At 41.3% G+C, this 20,793-nt stretch overlaps 1 protein-coding gene across 7 annotated transcripts in view; it reads right to left on the bottom strand.

The window, feature by feature from the left end:
- The window catches only part of FGD3 (FYVE, RhoGEF and PH domain containing 3), a 96,279-nt gene that overhangs the window by 35,178 nt on the left and 40,308 nt on the right, over positions 1 to 20,793 (bottom strand). For 5 of the 7 annotated variants that reach the window (XR_015275060.1, XM_086846324.1, XM_023935649.2 and 2 more), the window contains exons 2-5: positions 13,218 to 13,388; positions 8,705 to 8,873; positions 7,037 to 7,634; positions 399 to 488 (exon numbers count right to left, since the gene is read on the bottom strand). Coding sequence is in view for 5 of the 7 variants with exons in the window: in XM_086846324.1 (XP_086702450.1) it covers positions 399 to 488; positions 7,037 to 7,634; positions 8,705 to 8,873; positions 13,218 to 13,388 (1,028 nt within the window). In the remaining 2 variants the exon portion in view is untranslated. Of the gene's footprint in view, positions 1 to 398; positions 489 to 7,036; positions 7,635 to 8,704; positions 8,874 to 13,217; positions 13,389 to 16,129; positions 16,257 to 20,793 lie in introns of those variants that run through there. The other 2 variants (XR_002867651.2, XM_023935647.2) reach the window with 1 other exon arrangement.

The following is a 20,793-nucleotide window of genomic DNA, read 5'->3' on the forward strand; positions in this document are numbered from 1 at the left end:
GTTTGCTGGAGGCATGGGGCTGACACATGTGGCCTGATTTTAGTAAAACTTCAACTTCTTGCCCATCAAAGAGCAATCACAGATTTCATCATTTCTCAGTGCCTTCAATGTCCCTGTGATTTCCTCTCCCCACACACCCAGGGAGGAACCAGATGCTGGCAGTGTCTGTGTCTTGGGCTTTCTCATCTCCCTTCCTGCCATCCCAAACCTCTGGCTCCTTCTCAGAGAACCCTCTTGCCCAAAGCTCACCTCTGGGACCCTCAGCACAGAGCCTGCCAAACAAACTCCATCTTCCACCTACACACAGCATTTCTACTGAGCTACAGCTTAGGCAATGGACAGGAGATGTCATTACTGCCCACTGAAAAGAATGGAGAGTTAATTCAAAATGGAATTACCTGGTCCAAGAGATGGAGTCTTTTAACATACGCTTCCTCCGTGTGGAGCAGCTCATTGGCGATGTTGAACAGCTTTTGGGGCTCTGTACACTGAAAAAAAAGTTACAAATGACATAATCCATCTGCACCTCCACGCCTAAATTCCACTAACTGTGCTGGTTTTCATTCTGTCAGTGTCCAAAATCCCTACCAGCAGAGTGAAAGAGGTTAACACATTTCAGAATCCGCTCCACATCTCTCAAAAGATCACTTTGCTCCAGAGACATTTTTAATGTTGTTTTCTGAAAGAGCAATTAGTAATGCAATCAGTGGCTGGTCAGGACATCACTTGAGTTCATTATGGCTTTATAAAAAGAACCAGAAACATCCTCTAAACCTGTAAATAAGTCTAGTCTATTTGAAAAACAAGGCAACAGATTGTAAATCAACTGTTCTCCTTTTTGGACTCAGGTCCTGTAACTAAAATGAAAACCAGGCTATTTGACCAGATTTCTACCCTTGCCAGCACAGCACTACTCTCTATGGCATATTTCTAAGATTTTGTGCAGCTTTAAACACAGGCCAGTTCCCTGGAAAGAATTTTCAGCAAGGTAACCCAAATCACTCAGTGAAGCCTTTCATTAAGCTCATTTTAAAAAAATAAAATGAGAAAAGGCTACTTTAAAACTCTAAATACAGTTATAAAACACTGACTTTAGGCACAGTTCAGCCAAAAGAGACCCTTCACTCACTAAGTGCTTCAAAATACCTGAATTACCAGAATACAGGCTTGAGGTTTCCAACAACCTTTTTAAGTGTTAGACTTTAAACACCATGCCTAAATAAAATGAAAGCAGTCCAGAACAGAGCATTGGCTGGCTTGCATTCAGGAATACAAGCATGGAAAATGGGCAGCAAGGATGATCAAATGTAAGGAAACTACACTGGGCTGGATCCAGAAAAAAAGACTTGCAATGAAGAGGTGCATTAATGACTCCTGAACTGGAGAACATTGACTGGGTGCAATTAATCACTATTTCTATGGGAAAACTGAAGGGCAACAAATGAAATCACCAAGGTGCTGCTTCAGGGGCTGCTTCCTCAAGCAACACTGCACTGCCAGCAGTAACCTTCACAGAGATTCACAAAAGAACCAGAAATATCCACAGAGGAAAAATTCAGCTGAAGTCTATTAAACACATGGGGCAATTTCCAGTTCAGGAAGCATCTGGGCCTGACACCAGTAGCTCCATCCCAAATGCCTGTCTCTGGTGCTTGCATTTGGGGCAAGGACTTCCAGATATAACCCTGTGGGTCACCATCAGATTGCTGGAAAATACCAAATAAATGCTCTCTTTAAGCTTCTTCAACATCACTCTATTTTGTTTCCAAATAAATGATGAGAAACATTTAATCACCTGCCCTCCACAAACACACTCAGACAAACTGCAGGACAACTGAAATCCTCAAAGGCTTTTCAAAGCAAGCCATGAACTCCAACAAATCAGACCCACAGTTGTCCTACATGGAATGAGATGTCACTTGGAATGATGCACCCACAGCTCCATGATGTATTATTGAAGCAAAGTGAATAGCTTTCCTTTATTTGAAGCAACATCAGACCTCCTTTGAAGCAAGGAGTGCTCAAATTTGAAGCGCTCAAATGCTTCAGATTTGTGCCTCTTTTTCCAGGCACAAATCTGAAGGTAGGCAAACATTCCATGAGTGAAGTTTTGACATGGAGTCTCTCTGCCCTGCCTCTCCAATTATTCCAAGTCAATTCAATATTCTTTCAAGCTCTTTCAACATGCTACGCAATATCCTCCTCTGTTCAATGTGCATTAATATTTAGGGGAGGAGAAAAAAAATCACAGCACAATAAGTTTTGGAATTGTTCCAAGCAAAGACATCTTATTAAAGTTTACACTGAAGTGCACTGCTGGCCAGTCAAATCCACTAACTACAAGGATTTCTCACTGAGAAAAGAATTTATCTGCTGGTTTTGCTGGGCACAAAGGAACACTCAAATGAAAGGTACTGATGTAACCAGCTGGCATGCCAGCCACCACCAGCACACTTTGAGTTGTTTGAATTCAGAATTGGAAAAATACTTAATTTCCAACCAAATGCATTTGTACTCAGAAGTAAATCTTTACATAACACAGGCGCTTTTTAACCTCCTGACCTTCACCATCTGCAATTCAGTTTATATTTCAAGAAAACTTGCTGACATTTGCTTAAATACCAAACAAGGGCTGAATAGACTCAGCTTGAGCTCAGTTTTACAGAGTGACTCTATCTTCAGTTGCTCTCTCTGCTAGGCAGGGAGACAGGAACACTTTTCAGACAAATTTGCAACATATTTGCCTTTCAATGGGCATAACATTTTAAATGAAACTGTAGATTAATTAAATGTGAGGCAGTCCCATTCTTCTTACTTCATTTTGTGCCATGGCAGGATAGTTTTAACAAAGCCTGAGCCATCATCCAGTTCACTAGGAATGAGATATTTCATGGTCCATGTTTCTAAAGGAAAAGATAAATCTGCAAACTGAGATTATGCTCTGCTTTGTGCAGTGCTCCTGCCACAGCCACAGCATCTCCTGGGCAGCCATCACTAGGACCTCACACCTGCTGCAGAGGCTGGGTGGAACTGTGTGGCTGGGGGGGTGACAAGAAGGATGAGAAAACTGAAGTGTTGACTTCATAACACAGAAAGTTCACTCCAGTGCTTGAAGCAGCACGATGCACTTTCACTTCTTTGTGGAAGATTCAAAAATTCATTTTCAGCTGCAACTGTCCATAAAGCTTTTTAAATAAAAGGAAACAACAGCCTGAAATCAAACAGAACCAGTTTCTCATGAAGGTCAGATTCATACTTGGAATGCATTTGCGCCTCAAATCTTGCAACCATTTTTCATACAATGGGTGTGCACAACTACATTCAGTCAGCATCTGTCTCACACAGGGCTTTCAGCAAATCTTGCAAGAGAGCTGCTGGGGTAGAGCTTAGGTTAAAATCATACATGATTATGCTTCAAAATCCCACCAGTCAGCTCTGCACAGAACACAAAAAGTCTCAAAAAGATTATAGACCACTTCCTACTCAACAATTCTGAAAACAATATGGAAAAGTTATCCTGTGCTTGGTTGTCCTTGTTGCACTGAAATCACATTTTCATTAACATATTTAAACCAAATATGATGATGATGATGGCATATCTGAATTTTCTCAACCAACATTATGACTAAAACATTGACATATGGACTTTTTTTTCAGAATATACATGGAGCTAATCTCACCCAAAGATCTGAGTAGCAGGACTGCAGGCCAAATTTTACAACACACACTGCACTATGAAATCAGATGTGAAACTCCAGCCATGGACATGCAGAATGGAAGCATGTGTCCATGAATGCATGAGATCCATGTGGGAGTCAATTGTTACTATTTACACAGCAGGAAGCAGGACAGAGGGAGAAAAGCATTTTTTGGTGATGACAAATGAGCATGCTCATTTGCTCATTTGCTCTTAGTGAAAAAATACCTAAATAAAAAGCTATGAAGCACTGATACCCCTCCCAGAAGCATTACTCAGGCTCTCCAGGCAGTCAGCAGAAGTCTTGGGACTTTGGAGTGTGACAGTCCCTCAGTCTCACTTTCATGTCACTTCTTTTCTTTGTAACCATCCAGGTTACTCCAGCATTACTTCCTGATGCTCCTGACATTTTCTGAGACATTATCAAAACTAATAAGCTCCCCTTGGTTCATTTTTATTTTGATAAAAGATAACTGGAAATCTCAGTAAGTCACTCCTGAGATTTTAAAACATGGTTTGTGCTCATAATGAGCCCTGTTAGACTTCTACAGACTCCTAAAGAAAGCCATGTCACTGCATAGCTAAACCTAGACTAAATGAAACAACACCAGTCACACATCAGGCAAGGTTACCTTCCCCAGCCATGGGCTGTGTGCAGGCTTGGGTGGAAGATGGAGAGATAACTGAAGTAGAACAGAATGGTTATTCATGAGCTTCACTTACCCTGATATCCTAGGAGCTACTGAGCCATCATTAAATCACTCTGCAGCTGTACTTATGCATTCTCCTCCAATTATAACAAGTTTCATATTTAATGAGACCACTGGTTACCTTCATGGTGCATCTGCAAAGCCTGGTACTAAGGGTAGGAGGGGGAATGCAGGAAAAAGACACTCTCTCCCAGCTAAAGGTTTTCTGAAGGAGATGAGCTCTCCCCAGCTCCCAAGCCAGCAGCTGATGCCAACTGAATTCTCCTCTCTTCCTTCAAGCAGGAAAGTTATCAGTTTTGTCAAGAGTGATGTGAAATTCCAGCCTAAGAATAACTGTGGAACAAGTCAACTTTGAATCACATTAGTTGTCCTTGCTGGAAGCTATAGCCCTTCACTCCAACCCTGAGTCCATAGTGCCCCAAATCTGCAGCAGAATCCAAGGGGGGAGCAGGGAAAGACCTCAAGTTGTGCCAGGGGAGGTTGAGATTCAGTATCTGGAAAAAGTTTCTTCACTGAAGGGTCTGGCACTGGAAGAGGCTGCCCAGGGAAGTGGTGGAGGCACCACCCCATAAGTGCTCAAAAAACAGGTAAATGTGGTGTTTAGGGACACAGTGCAGTGGTGGACCTGTGAGTGTTAGATCAGTGTTAGACTCAATGATCTTGGAGGTCTTTTCCAACCATAATGATTCTGTGGTTTTATGGACACTTGACAGAGAAATTGGTTTCCCCCAATGTGCTCCCAGAAGAGGGCACAATCTTTACACTGAAGAAGAGGCAGCTGCTTTCTCAGCCTTCCTCCTCTATGTGACTGCAAAAACAAGGTGACTTAGTGTAGCTTGGTAAACTCCAAACTGCCTTTTAGATGGAGAAATCAGCTCAAACTGCCAGGGAAAACCTGCAGTACATCACATAAATGCAACTCAGGAAGAAGGGTAATATAAAAAAAACAAACCAGATGTGTTTTCTTCTGGAGATACCTCTCTCATAAATTCACCAGGTGAGCTCCAGAGAATTAAAACCTTATAATTCTGTGTTTTGTCATCTTTATTTCCTACTATATGGACACTTAACCTAACAAGACTTAAAAACAGCCATCAAATCATCAATGTCTTACAAAACATTGGCATTTGTCAACAAAGAACTCCTTAATCATATGGTAAAGCGTTTAGCTTGGGGTTGTCACAGTTGGTTTGATACAGCATTCCTAGTCCAAACTGTAAATTTAATTACCAGATTAAAGATTTTTTTCAATGTAATGTATTATTTCCCAGAAGTTGGACTTTGGTGATTTTTATGGGTTCTTTCCAACTCAGGAAATTCTACAATTCTATAGTTTCTTCCTGGCCTGTTGCAACTAACAACATATCTTTTAAATAATATTTCAGTGGCACACATGCACATACATACCCATTATGAATATAAAATAATTAAAGTATGTCATAGCACGTGTATGTATATATGAACACACTTGTCAAGCTCTAAGAACTTGTTTGCCATTTTCATGGCTCTTTTATAGTCACCAGATGATTGACCTAAAAACTAAGAAATGCATTCTAATGTTCACATTTCCCAAGGGACAAGCGCTTGACAGACACAAATCATGATCTGCTTGGTGATTTCAACAGAACCACCCACATTTGTACAAACTGAGGTGTGGATGCTGCACTTTACTAGCTACAGATCATTAGCTGCAGCTGCTCATCATATCCTTCAAAACACAAAAATCCCAAATATTAACTTTACTGTCATCATGGCTTGCTGGGGGGGGGAAAAACTAACAAAACCAAACACCCCCAAATACAAACAAAATGAGCCACCAAACAAAAAGTGCAAGAAGTGGAACATTTTGCAGATATTTTGCAATATTCTTGGGTTTTTTTTCTGGAAAAAAGTCAAATCCCTTTTAACAGCACTTTTTCTAAAAATAACTGTCCTGATAAGCTGATAATCAAAGGAATCTGTCATTAATCTTACATAGGTGCTGCAAATGCACAACAGCCTGGACAACATTAGTTTGGAATCAAAGAAAAATCTCTTTTCCTGCTACAGTTTCCTGAAGAGTAATTTGATATAAAACAACTTTAAACACCATACAACAACATTAAAACAACTTCTTTGCACTCCAGAAGTGGTCACACCAACAAAAGCACAAATTTCTGTAAAATAACCACTCTAAATTCTGTGTGAGACAAGATTCTGATCCTGCCTGTTTGCAAGGTCCTGACCCTGCAAGATGCACTTTCCAATTAACTCTCTGAATAACATGAAGCTCCACGGAATACAACATGCTCTAGCAAGCTGAACCTAGACAAACCCAAACAACAAACACAACTTGGGAGTCTCAATCTACAAAAGTATTTGAATTTCAACAGCTTACCTCTGGCTGTGATGGATTCTCTTATATGAAACCTTTAAAAGCAAGCTGGGAACCTTTCTAAAAGACTGTCTAGGTCAGGAATAAGTTAGGACCTGCATAAAGCAGGAAATAATACTGACTTATCATGATCCTTTGAGGAAAAACCAGCCAAGCAAATAATCCAAACAATGTGTGAAAGTGATGCAAGAGGCCTCTTGCCAGTGTCAAGAACTGGCTTCTGAGCACTCAATAGTAAGGAACAAGCTGTCTTACCTTGTTTACATCCAAATACTCTAACTTTGGCACTTCTGCTATCTCTTGCTCCTCACTGCTTCCTTCATCAATGTCACTGTCCTCATCCTGCATGGAGTCTCTCTTCTGCTCTACAGAGGAAGGTTTGGTGCCCTTTCTGTCAGGTTCCACCTCTCCTGGGTTCCCAGCCATGCTGGGCTTCCTCTGCTCTGCCCCTTCTTCACTGGGGAACGTTTCCCCAGCCACACTACAAGAAGGACTGTCAATGCCGCTGTCTCTGTTGGGAATTTTACCACTCCCATTCAGTTCTGCACTTGAGTCTTTATTGCCAAGCTCTTCTTGGGGCTCTTTGCTCACAGTCACAGCAGTACAGTCTTCACGGTTTTTGTTATCACCTATGCTCAGCTCTTTGATTTTCATGATGTCTGTGTTAGTCAGATCCGTGCTGCACGGTACATTGGGCTCGGCTTCATCCAACTCAGTTTTGTCACTTGTGGAAGAGCCACCAGAAGCTGCTGTGTCACAGTCACACAAGCTCGTCTGCTTGGATGAGTCCAGGCCAGGTTCCATCTTAAGAGCCAAATTTAGCTGGTTTCTTTGAAGAACATGTACAGGTTGCCTGTGGGTGGAGAGAATGCACCACAGTCATATTAACACTCAGGTTTCACAAGTGCCCTGCAAGGGAGGGTCTGACTGTCCTTCGATTCAAGTTGTATTTCTTGCACCCCACTGACAATCCCAGAAGGTAAAAGTGTGCACACTGCAATAATAATGATCACCCAACAACATCCAATGAAAAAACATCACCCCTACACTCAACTGAAATGGCAGCACCAGAATCCTGGGCCTTTAGTGCTTTCCATGCCACCTTGAAGAACAGTCTGGTTTGAGGGCTCAGAGAAGAAGGAATCGTCTCTAAAAAGAAGCAATTGTTTCTGGGCTCATTTAAACAGGAACTCTCATTCTTCAACAGAGCAAAGTCTTTGTGGCAAGGTATTTTCTGCCAGAGAGGATGCAGCATGAGAAGGCACTGCTTTTCCTTTTTGAAACACAACAGGTTCACCTGGGTGATAACACTCCAAGGCACAGTACGGTGCATCTCTCCATCACCCTCTTTGTGAAAAAATCCCATCACTTAGCTCCATCAGGCAGATTTGTTTTTCGGGGAAATATTTCATGTGTTTGTAAAATGAGTTGGTTTTACAGCAAAATACATGTATTTTATCCAATTTAGAGTCTTTCATATGCAAAGTTTCAGAACAGCTGCTGTTGCACATGGCATTGTTTCACAGTACTCTATACCCTTCCCTGCCTCCAAGAAGCAAGAGCTGATGTTTATTCTATCTCAGACAGAAAACTCAATTATTTCATATCATAACAATCAAGTTCCTATGCTGCAATTCCCACATTGAACCAACTTACTGAAAGCAGATTGTGGGCTACTTGCCTCTGTTAGAATCTTAGCAAATTCAGCAGGTCTTAAGCTCCTTAAGCATAACTGTATGTTACAAATTAAAATTTGCAGCTTTTATTAAAAAGATACTTTGTCCTCAGTGAAGCTTTGCACTTGCAGTAGAAAACATCCCAAGAGGACTTTCCATGTGATCATCACAGTTAATGTTTTCTACTGTTACATTTTAAGTTAAAAATGCAGAAAAGGGAGAGTAGATCTCTCAAAGCCATATTTACCTAATACTTTCAAATTTCTCAATGAGCGTGTTGACTCCTGCTGATATTGGTATTTCTTCCTCTCCAGGTGCTAAGCTCCTTGATGACTTGGGATCAGCTGGCAAAGGCCGAGATGGTGCAGGAGGAATTCTTTCCTGCCCAGGTTTGAGATGGACAGGTTTAGGAGGTACTAATGAAAGAGAAGGGAAAAAACAGGATAAATCTCCATTTTCTTTATCCTAAACTGGAAACAAAATCCAGACCGAGAGGTATGCATTCTTTCCTCCTCCTTTTTAAGTGGCACAGGTGCAGTCCTGAAGTATTGCTTACACCAAAGCAAGCTGCTAAAGAAAAATGTCAGGCTTCTATTTTGTGTTTCTACAGCTGGCTTAGCCGTGCTAACAAACTGAGCGGCTTGCAGCACTGCACTGCTTCCTCATTACCAAACAGGATGCACAGCTTACACTTCAGTTTAAAAGTTTGCTTGCCATCTCAATCACATTAATGAGCTTCCCCTTCTATGACTTCTCAAAATTCTGGCACCCCATTGAATCTCATATTGGGGGAAAAAAAAGGCAGAGGGATGAACCACATCCCAAAATAAACCATCAAAACCCAGCCCCAGCATGGATTTCAGTGCCTTGTGTTTGCTTGGTCCAAAATGCCACAGGCTGAACATAATGGCTTTTCTTCCTCTCATTCTCCCTCCCCCTCTTGTCTGTGGTATAGTAGTCTTCACAAATTTCCTTCCTCTTTTAGTTCTATGTTGAGTTGTGTACGGTATAAATAAAACAAGTATTATTGTAAGAACATTCACATTCCACTTCAGGACTCAAAAGGAGGCCAAGGTACAAAGTTTAATATAATATTTAAAAAAAGGGTATTAATATGTAATGTCATTTTAAGCAATTTCAAATCTTCCACTGATTGCAGAGTAAAGGATTTATCACACACAGGCAGTAATTCATGACAACAGGTTCCCATGCTGTCATGGTTTCATACAGGGAAAGCAACTCCCATAGCTGCTGGGACTGACACTGGAAGGCAGGAAAACTGGCTGTGGGATTGTTCCCAAAGCACACACTGCATGGAGCAGCACTGCCAAGTGTGCTCACTAGACTATCCAAGGAGCTGACAGGTTAAATGAGGAAATTCTAACTACATGTTGTATTAAAAAACATTTTCTAGAACATTTTCTTTCAACCATTTCTGACTCTGATCATCCATTTGGCACACGTGACCAGCACTATAACGGGGCTTGAGTTAACAACTACTCTGAATATTACTTGCTTTAGGAGCACAAACAGAAGCATGTGCAACCAGAAAGTCAATTCCAATTGTCCCTTTCTTGCAGAAGGCTTTGCATCTGTTTTAAGATCCACATCAGCCCAGATGTCTGCCCTGCTCCAGCAGATGGGCAGCTGCCATAGTAGTCACAGCCAGGCAGTGGCCAAGGTCAGTGATGAAGAGCTGTTAAAGCATTTTGGAGTTCTGAGTACAGGGCAGATATTAAACTTCTTACATTACTGAGTTTATTTCAGCATGAAAGAATAAAATCAAATTTTCTAAGGATTTGATAGGTCCTCTTCCTATAAGAGGACTGATCTGCCCAATCTCCAAAACCATCTGAAATTCCTATCCTAAAATAAAGTTGTTAAAGTCCAATTTTGAAAAGAACTCTACAAGCCCTATCTTATGCAGGCATAACAGGGAAACAGGAAAAGAAAATCTTTTTGCATATAAATGGTATGGTGAAGATCTGTGTTATGTTCACCAGGTTTTCAAGTGCACACCATGTGACCAGTGAGTGTCTGGCTATATTTTTCCTTGTAAAAATATTTAAAAATATATAAAATATAAAAACAAGTATCCACACAGACATCTGGTGCATCTAGCCAAAGACAAGCTCTGTGCTCCTTACAGAGGGTGCAGAGTGCAGCAGCAGACATGTCAGAACCTACCCCACATACCCCATCAGGCCTTCAAAGCTGGCCCTGATCCATAGCACCCAAAGGTTATACAATAATATTGTAAAAGCATTTATAATATTTATAATAATATTGTAAAAAGCATTTACACTGGGTCTCAATGCTGTCCATGCAAACATTTGATGTCTTTCCTGTTAGTGGAATCATCTAAATCACCTCAGACAACACACTCTGCACTGGACCAAAAGGAAGCAGGAAAACACTTTTGTTAATTCTGAATTTTTACCTACTGAAGTAACGTTGAGAAATGGAGATGTCAGCATGGAGGCAAAGCCACTAACCCTACCAAGAACTACTTAGCAAGCGAAATTTCAGCCACACCAGATGTGGTTCAAGGCCAAGTTCACCTGGGTCAAGGCAATCCCAGATGCAGACTGGGTGGAGAATGGAACAAGATTAGCTCCGGGGAGAAGCATTTTGGAGTGTGGTTGTCAAGATGTTTGACATGACCTGACCACATGCACTGACAGCTCAGAACCTCATCCTCACCTGCAGCATGAGCAGCAGGTAAGGCAGATTCTCCCCCTCTCTCCACTCTGATGAGACCCCATTACAGCTCTGGGGACCCCAACACAAGAACAACGTTGATCTGTTACAACAAATCCAGAGGGGGCCACTGCAGGGGCTGGAGCCTCTCTGCTCTGGAGATGGGCTCAAAGAGCTGGCAGGGTGTTCAGCCTGGGGAAGAGAAGGCTCCAGGAAGAGCTTAGAGCCTCTTCTGGTGCCTAAAATGCTCTCTCTCCAAGAGAGCCAGAGAGGGACTTTGGACAAGGGCCTGGGACACCAGGACAAGATGGAATGGCTTCCTAACTGAGGGCAGGGTTAGATGGGAATGAATTCTTCCCCGTGAGGGTGGTGAAGCCCTGGCAGAGGTTGTCCAGAGAAGCTGTGACTTCCCTATTCCTGGAAGTGCCCAAGCCAGGTTGGACAGGGCTTGAAGCAACCTGGTCCAGTGGAAGGGGTCCCTGCCCATGGCAGGGGATGGAACATGATAAACACTAAGGTTCCTTTCCACCCAAACTCTGATTTTTCAGCTACAAATTTGCTACATGGAGGATACTAGTGTTTCAAATCATTTTCAGGTGCTGCCTGAAGGCTGAAGCCACATGCTGGAAAGGTCTCTCCTCATTCCTCCTCCTGCTGAAGGTTTTACACAGCAGCTCATGGCTTCAATTCCTAACTAGGATCCCTCCAACTTTCTGAAATACACACATAGAAAAAGCAGTTTACATCCCCAGTGATTGGAAATCAGTGCCATGAATACAACAGCAAAGTATTTGCACCAGGTGAATTCATTCCAGATCTCACTAAATAGACACTTTTGCTATTCCTTTTTGTTGTTATTACTGACAGTGGAACAACCATTAATGAAACTTGGAGTTTTCACCTAGAGGTCTTGGTGTAGTCTATAAAGACACAGACCATGTGAGGTGTTTCAAGCATGGATTAGTATATTAACTTAATGGTTAAGGTTTACTTCCAGAATCAGAAAATGCAATGCTTTCTTTGTTGTTGTTTAAGGCTGAATTGCTTTTGTATAGATATTTTAATTTGGAGCAGGTGGAGGGGCAATGGATCAATGTGTACAACACCAAAATATCTTCTTTTTCAGATGAAAATGACCATCTATCACATGGACCCATATCTGCTAAACATTTTGGTTTGTGAACCTAGTGCCTTCTTGAGGCTTAGCTTCCTTTGTTCCAAACACCTCTCAAGCTCCATGTTTTTGCACTCCCTTGAGGCAAGCACCCAGTACATACACCAGGGTAATCAACTCTACAAAGCATGGGGTGCTGAGAGTGGGGCTCTTGGAAAACTGGCATTACAAAGAGAGACCACATGCCATTTTGCTGATAAAGTAACATGAAAATAATTTATACTCTTTCAAGAAATTTCCTGCAGTCTTTTTTGCAGACTTCAGAAGCCTGGGGAGACCAGAAGAACAGCTGGAGACCAGCTGGAGCATGTTTCTTCATGGCTCCTCTTCCATCATACTTGAGATTGCCACCTATTTGACTATTAGGTGGCAGTTCTGTGGAAGTACCACAGCCCACAGGTGATTGATTTAGCTTCTACTTCTTATTTTCAAAATACATTCGTTCTATTTAGGCATTTCCTGTTGCTATACATGGTTCTTACAATAAATGGAAAACAGACCAGGTTTTAACAATAAGATATTATTACCTAATTTATATAAACCTAATTTTTATAAACCTATTACTACTTCTAAAAAGATTTATCAAAAATATAAATAATATTGTTAAATTCAACTTACACTTCATAGCTACAGGAGGTATAACAGGACAAGAAATATAAAATGACAAGCTAAGTAATTGGTTATTGCTGAATCAATTTCTTCTTGAAGGCTTCTCTAGGTGGTTATCTAACAGTGGAAAATGAAGATAATAAAACCTTACCAGCTATACATTACAATGTAAAAGTAACTGTTTTGCTGTGACTCAAATCGAAACAATAATTTAAAAATATTGTACTTCCTGTGCAATAGGAGCTTATACAATTTCTAGAAGGACAAAGCTACTTGCCTTGGGGTTTCTGTAGAGGATGCATTTTGGACAGTGCAGTTTTGGTTTTGGGCTTCCTTCCAGCCTGATGGAGACATTGTGCTGAGCTGAGGTGCTGCAGTTCCCCACATGCTTCCAACACAGGATTGGAGTCAATGTGACACTTGATTCGAAAAGGAGAACAAGGGCAACCTGAGGGAAGGAAAGAAGCCAGTATTTATTTTGTTCTATTGATCCTGAAGAAAATTTGTGCTACTTCTGGAAGTATGTCACTCATCCAAGCTCCTGAGGAAGGGAAGGGGAGGAGGAGAGGGGTAAGCCCTTCGCTCACAAATTATTACAACCAATACACCCAGCCTTTACAGCCCTGTTAAACTGCCTGACTGATAAGACAGACAGAATTTCAGCAATCCTTTCTTTAATTAATTATTTACTTCTTTACCACAGACACACAAAATCAAAGAGCAAATATAAAAGCTAAAAACCATTTCAAAAGGATTTCTCCAAACAGAAATACAAATGCTGCAGCATATAAAGTTATGTTACTTGATAAAATACAACTGTAATAGGATGATTCAGAAATATGTTCCACGTGGTGGGAATGGTACAAATGCCATTTCTTGAGATTTAATCAGTCATTTAATCACTAATTACATTTTATGCCTATTTATTACCCCTCCTTACATAAAATATTAACATGCCTGCAAAAGGCTCCAGTGTAGAAGATGCCATTAAGATACAATCCAGTGGCAACACAGAGGAAGATGTGATTAATACAAATGTTGGTCTTCAGTTTTACATTCTTGATTCACTTCTGTGAAAACTCGGAAAACAAACCATCATGGACCCTGCAGTATTTGATTTGGAGTTTTTCTGGACTTGTGGCAAGCCCACACAAAACCCTTATGTCAGCTTTTCTAGTGTGTCATGAGAAGGTTAAAAAAAAAGAGTTTAAAAAGGAATGTGGTTTAAAGTTCCTGCGTATGAACATATAAATATATAGGGTTCTGGCACTTCTCAGAAATGAAAAAGCACATCAAATTTAGAAATTTGAACATAAATGCACTAAAAAAGGGCAAAGAAAACATGACAAACATTCTTTTCCTATTATTGTTTTGAAATGGACTAGCTGAATTTACCAGAATCTTGCCAGAGTGGAGTGTAGCCTATATCACATAGAAACAATTCATCTAAAGGTGAAAAAACAGTCTTTGCCTTTCTGTGATGTCTTCAACAACATGGCTTTAGCTTCAAAAATGCAATCTACTTTCAGCCAGATTCCTATTAAGATCAACAACCTGAAATGAAAAGCACTCCCATTCACATCAACTAAATTATGCTGGATTTATATTAATGGTATTAAATCAGGATGTGACCTTTTGAATAAAGTCCCTGGATCTGAGCTATGCAGACTGAAGATTTTGTTGTCAAAAATAGATTCAGATGGCACAAATCTACTTACTGATCTCTGCCACCCAAATATACAATCCCTAAATTCCCCATGTATGGCTGCCAGTTGTTGCTGGTTGAAGCTTCATTAGCATTTCTACCACAAAAATCTTCTTTTCAGCAGATTTGAGACCAGCCATTAAAACATCCTTCCAGCTAAAACCAGGAAATTAAAAGTACTAGGTTCTATTCAAATATAATTTCATTTAACAGAAAAATGCAGTGAAAACAGACAAGATTATTAAAGAAGATTAATAGATTACTGCAAACACATCATCACTGACAGAATTTACACTGATGGCTCAGTTCTGGGTACCAAAAGCTCCCTGTGACAGCAGCAGTGCTGCCACAGGCCAGCTTTTAAGGGGAAGGACTATGACTTCTTCCTTGTGAGCAGTAGCTCAACACAGCCAGAAATTAAAACAATGCACAAGGGAAAAGCCTGAATTTGAGAAAATTAGAAGGGTGGCGTGCAGAAAACAGAGCCCAGTGTTTCAGCAGGTATTCACCAGCGTGACAGGAATGTAATCTAGCAATGTTGTATTTTCTTAAAAATTGCTTCAGTGATCCAGTTCCTCAGTGGACAAATCTCTGCACCTACCACAGCTCTAGAAAACTGGAGAAGACCCCCCTAACCTGTGCTGTGCTGTCTGTTGACACAAGCATGGCACCGGTTTCAGCTCTGGCTGAAAGTCCTGGTAGATGCCAGACACGTCCACAGTCCCCCACAGCAGCTGGAGGAGAGCCACAGCTTCTCCTGCCCCCAGGCACCACATCTCCAGGGGATGCCCAGCTGGACATCCTAAGCTGAGCCCAGCTACCCCACGCTGACTTGGGATAAAGTACAAGGTACCCTAAGCATCCGCCATTCTTCAACCACTGCCACAAAAAATAGGACTATACTGTATCACTTTGTGAAGTTTCAGAAGGAATTAAAACCCAATTCCTGTTTCTTTCCTCCTGGGATTCATTGCTGTAAGCCACCTTATTTTTTTATACTGGAAACAAAACCTAGTGTTTCCTTCACTGGTGTCAAATGTGTGGCACCACCAGACACCCCTTTTGTCTGGGCTTAAACTTCTAATCACTATTTACAGTACTGCAAAGCAGGGTGTTTTGACCCTTATTTTATAAATTCACACATAAATTCTTCCTCCTATGCTGTTCTATTAACTCCAGCATTTTCCTCAAAACCACTTAAAGCTCACCTCTTCCTCCTGTCCACAGCACAGCTGGGACCTCAGCAGGGGTGTGGGCAGTGTGTGTACAGCCCTGCTACAGAGCCCAGCTCAGGGACACTGACAACCATTAGCTGACATTATTCTGGCATTCCAAAACATCAAATTCAGCAAAAAGAGTGACAGAAAAGTTACCACCATAAGCTTTCAGAAACAGATGCAATCAAGCAAACATTTATGTTCCAAAGCAAGCAAGAATCTGGCATGGACTGCAATTCCCCACCCAAAGAGTGGTGTATCACTTACTTGTGCTCAAGCAGAGACTCACACATTTTCTCTGACTTGCTTAAGCTGCAAGACAGCCGAAAACAAGGAAGAGCAGCTCCTGCTGCAGCTTTAATTTAATGGGTTAAATGCCATGTTCACAGGAACTGACCTCCCCCAGCTCACTTCCGACCACCACTGCGGTTGGTGAGTCAAAGCATATAAACGTGGCAAATGCCCGTGGAGGAGTGTGCTAAGCACAAGTCACAGGAGATTACTGCTGGCTTTGACTTTCAAACCCTCTGAAAGGCAACACAGAGGATGTGGATGCTTTAGAAGCCTGAATCTTCTGAAACAGAAAAGAGAAAGCTAGATAGTGGAATCACCGATTCTCAGGATGGTTTGGAGTGGAAGGCACCTTAAACAAAAAGCATCTTGTTCCAGCTCCCTTCCACTAGACCAGGTTTCTCAGAGTCTCATCCCACCTGGTTTTGGACACTTCTGGGGATGGTTGGATCTTCACCAACCTCACAGAGAAGAATTTCTCCCTAACATCCAACCTAAACCTAAGCTCTTTTCATTTGAAGCCATTCCCCTTGTTCTATCACTACATACCCCTGTAAAAAGTCCCTCTCTAGCTCTCTTGTAGGCCTCTTTCGTATTTTTATAGAGATTTTTGCTTAGGTATAGTGTGATTTTAATGCAAGAACAGCCAGTAACAGCCAAAACATGTCATGGAAACCAACAAAAACACAGTTCTCAGGACACAAACTCACAGTCTGCTTCACAGTCTGAGAAGGGAAATGGGGGACCACAAAAAGTGACAATAAATGCAATTCTATCAGCAAGAGATGGAGCTTGCTAGAAGATTTACATCAAATGTCTTCAAAATGTTCAGAGCTTCTTCTTCCCCTATCCTGCTCTCCCATCAGAACCTCCACAGGAAATAATAAAGGATGAAGCAAAATCTAAAATTTTTGAATGAATGCTGCATTTCAGGACAGACTCCATCTCTGAGGAGCCACAGAGGGGCTGCTGCTTTGGGTTCTTACAAAAAACACAGTGCTGAGAAACCCTACCAAATCCCTCAGTCTGAGCAGGGCTGCCAGAAATTTGGTATATTCAGTTCACCTCACACCACCACAGAAACACAGACACAAAAAAAAGCTTTTCACAGAGAGAATTGCATCACTAAAATCAACAAATTTGTGCATGTAAAGCACAAGAAGGACCAAAAGTTTCCCTAGACCTATAACAGTACTACTTGGGATTTTTGGATTTGTTGTACCTTCATCCTGTTCTGACTAATTTTAACTGCCTTAGGAGAGAATGCTTTCTCTAACAGATGTTTCATAGCATCTCTAGTGTCACTACTGAACATCATTACCATTGTATCTTCCATAAACCTGCAGCAAAATACCCTGCCTTTATTCTCATTAGATTCTCCTAAAGTATATTCCTGCAAGCTAATCCAAATAAAGGCTGTGCTTTACCGCAAGCATTGGCACACACTTTACATCTCTCATCATCTGAATCACAACAGGCATATTCTGGAGAAAGGAGCTTTCAGCTCTGGCTTCTGCTCTTCTTGAACAGGTTTTTACATAAAAGGAGTAAAAACCTCTTTTACACACTCGTATCTGTCATTGCAATCTTGTTTTTACTGCCCTATCCAAAACAGCACCTAATCCAGGTACCTCTGCAAAGCTCTTCCAACATTCCTCTGCCTCTGGGACATTTCACACTTGATCCTGCAGCCAGGGATTTCTCCACAACTGCTTTAAAGAAACCATTCACAGAATTTTAATTACTCATTTAATCTTTATTTTCATTTATTTTCATTTAAAGAATTAGCTTTTCAACAGACCTACATCAAGCCTTTCCTCACAACAATAAAGCACACTCCTTGGCCCACCCAATGCTCTCCAGACAGGGTACTACAGCACAGCCCTCAGTTTCTACCCTGCATGTAAAATTCAGAACTACACCCTCCAGACTCACATTTGTCCAGACAGAAGCCCTGCTGGCACTTTTAGTTCTACATGAAGCAGGAATGCAGCATCAGTCCAGGCTCTCTGGTCCCCCACCACTGCAGGGGCAGCTTGGGCACCAGAGCCTTTCCCTCACACATGGCTTAGCTGGCAAGCTGCTATTAAAAATTGGCTATAAAAGTGATTCTCAAGTGTTTACATTTATATAATTAGAATGGTCAGAAGAGTTCTGAGTGACAGAAATGAGGAGCTTCAACACCTAATTCTTTATTGCAGCACTACTCAACAGAGATGTGCAAACCAAATTCCTGACAAAATCTTGGTACTTACCCAGTGACAAGGTAAAGAAAAGGCAAAAATACAAGCATGTCTCAGAAATCCTGCTGCTAAAAAGGCATTGCATAAAACTTTACACTGGGTAAAGGAAAAAAACCAGACAAAAAAATCAAGCAGGCATTTCACTAAGGAGGAAAATGAGAAAGAAAACAAAGTAAAGCACCACAGAATATATTCTCCTCCAGGACTAACAACAGGCACAATAAAGCCCAGAAACAAAAATATTTTTCTTTCCTGTATGAAACAGGATGTGGTACTGCAGTTAGCAAGCACTTACCTTCAGGTCCTGGGGTTATTGGTACAAAGTTTTAAAAAAAAGGTCTGATGTTTTTACTGACTGTGTTTTAATTGAGCCCCCTGTTAACATCCACACTGAGGACACGCCTCTGCTGCACAGCCCCAGCCTCCCTCCAGTCACAGGAGTCAGCCCCAAACTACAGGGCTGTGCAGGTTTATCAGTCTTTTCTGTCACTCTGTTTTGCTAATAAACTTCTAAGTGATTATAATTTAAACTCTGCTGGAGTATAGACGAGGACTGATGGATTTTGGGGGGCTTGAGGTTCTTTTAAGTAGTTATATATGTCCTCTCATGTGGTTTAACACAAATATTTTAATTTCTAGATCTGTGTCTGCAGTGCTGCTGAGTGTGATAATGCAGTCAATGTCCTGAACCAATATCAACATTGTGTGCTTTTCCACAATATCACAGGATCATGGAATGATTAGGAATGGAAGAGATCTCTGAGATCACCAGCTTGAACCATCAATCCCCCACCACCTGCATGTTCACCACTGAACCATGTCCCCAAGCGTCACCTCCACACATTTCTGAACACTTCCCCTTTTTGAACACTCCACCGCTGTCCTGGGCTTGACCACCTTTTCAGTGAGGGAATTTTCCCTGGTATCTAACCTAAACATCCTCTGGCACAAGCTGAGGCTGTTTCATCTTGTCCTGTCCTTTGTTAACTGGGAGAAGAGACTGACACCCACCTATCTGAGTGGCAACTCTCAAGTTGTCTCATGATGTTCTGTGACAATCTTGTACCAGAGTTATTCTTTCTTATTTTGTTCATATTTGTATCCCTTTGGAGAGCATCAGTCTGGCCTTAGGTTTCATCTGTCAGTTGAGTTGGACACCAGTAACTTTTGCATTAGCATTTCTAAAATACCTCAGAATTTGGGCATATCTTTACGGATCTGGTCCTAAACTTTGGCAAACTTAGGATTTCAAGTTTCCAGTGACATTCTCACAAGGCACACAGGAAACAGATTTCCAATTTGAAAACAGCATGTTTAATTTCTCTGTCTAGGGCTGGAGACTGCTCATTGGTAAGCAAATTCCTGCATTTAGCCATAGTCTTCTCAATATTTACATTTAGCCTGCTCTTCATATTGACATACAGAAAATAGACATTAGGGGATACTGAACATCAAATCCCCATAAGTGGAAGGCAATTACAAACTTTTATGATCTAACAAAATATAACAAAGAGGCTGTGAAAATCTCATTCTCCTGGAGGAATCATTTAGCTGACTTTCCCCCTCAAATGGCATGGCTTAATTAGGCTAAAATAATCACCACAGTAACTTTCTGTGACACAACATCAAAGGTAGAAGAGAAAAAACCCCTGAGATTCTCCCATCTAGTAAGAAAAGCAGGTTAGATGACATAAAAAGACTGAGGCACAAAGAGTGACAAAGTAAAGAAGAAGGAGCCTGGGGTAGGTGTCAGCCAGCCTGACATTGCAGGAGACAAAAGCCCTGCCAGAACGCTGCTCACAGCACACATCAGGAGGTTCAGACATCACATGGGGCTGTCAAACGCTGCTCCTTTACTCGAGAGAGGGAGGCAAGAAAGGATGAGCAGCCAGACGCATTCTTGGGTGCACACAAGTCTTGTCCTACTTTTGTGTGATGAAATGCAAAGCAACTCGTTTAACTTCAGCAGATTTCAAGACTTAATTCCTGCATTGGCCAAGGTGCAGATGCCAAGGTCCAGATATCAAAGTCCATCTTAAGTTGTTGCAGATGCCTAATTTAAAAGGGAAAAGGAGGACTAGTTTCATAAATTCATATATTTCATTACAATTAACATGAAACCCAGAATTCATTAATTTGTAAGACTGTGTTTTGCTTTGCTTTTCTCTTTGGCAAAAGGATTCATTGAACATAGAAGATAATGGGCCTTTTCCCCTTTTTCCTGAACTCAGGATTGAGTATTAAGCAGGTAACATGCACAGAGTAAAAATTAATTACTAGAAACAGACTAGAACTCTGTCTAAGGAGGTTTTAGTTATAGTGAAGTATTTCTCATGATGATTTTACCCTCATCATTCTCATCCTAGCCAGGCAAGCAGAAGTAAGGGCATTTCTCTG

This window comes from Cyanistes caeruleus, chromosome 11, assembly GCF_971803275.1.
Source record: "Cyanistes caeruleus chromosome 11, bCyaCae1.hap1.1, whole genome shotgun sequence".
NCBI lineage: Eukaryota > Metazoa > Chordata > Aves > Passeriformes > Paridae > Cyanistes > Cyanistes caeruleus.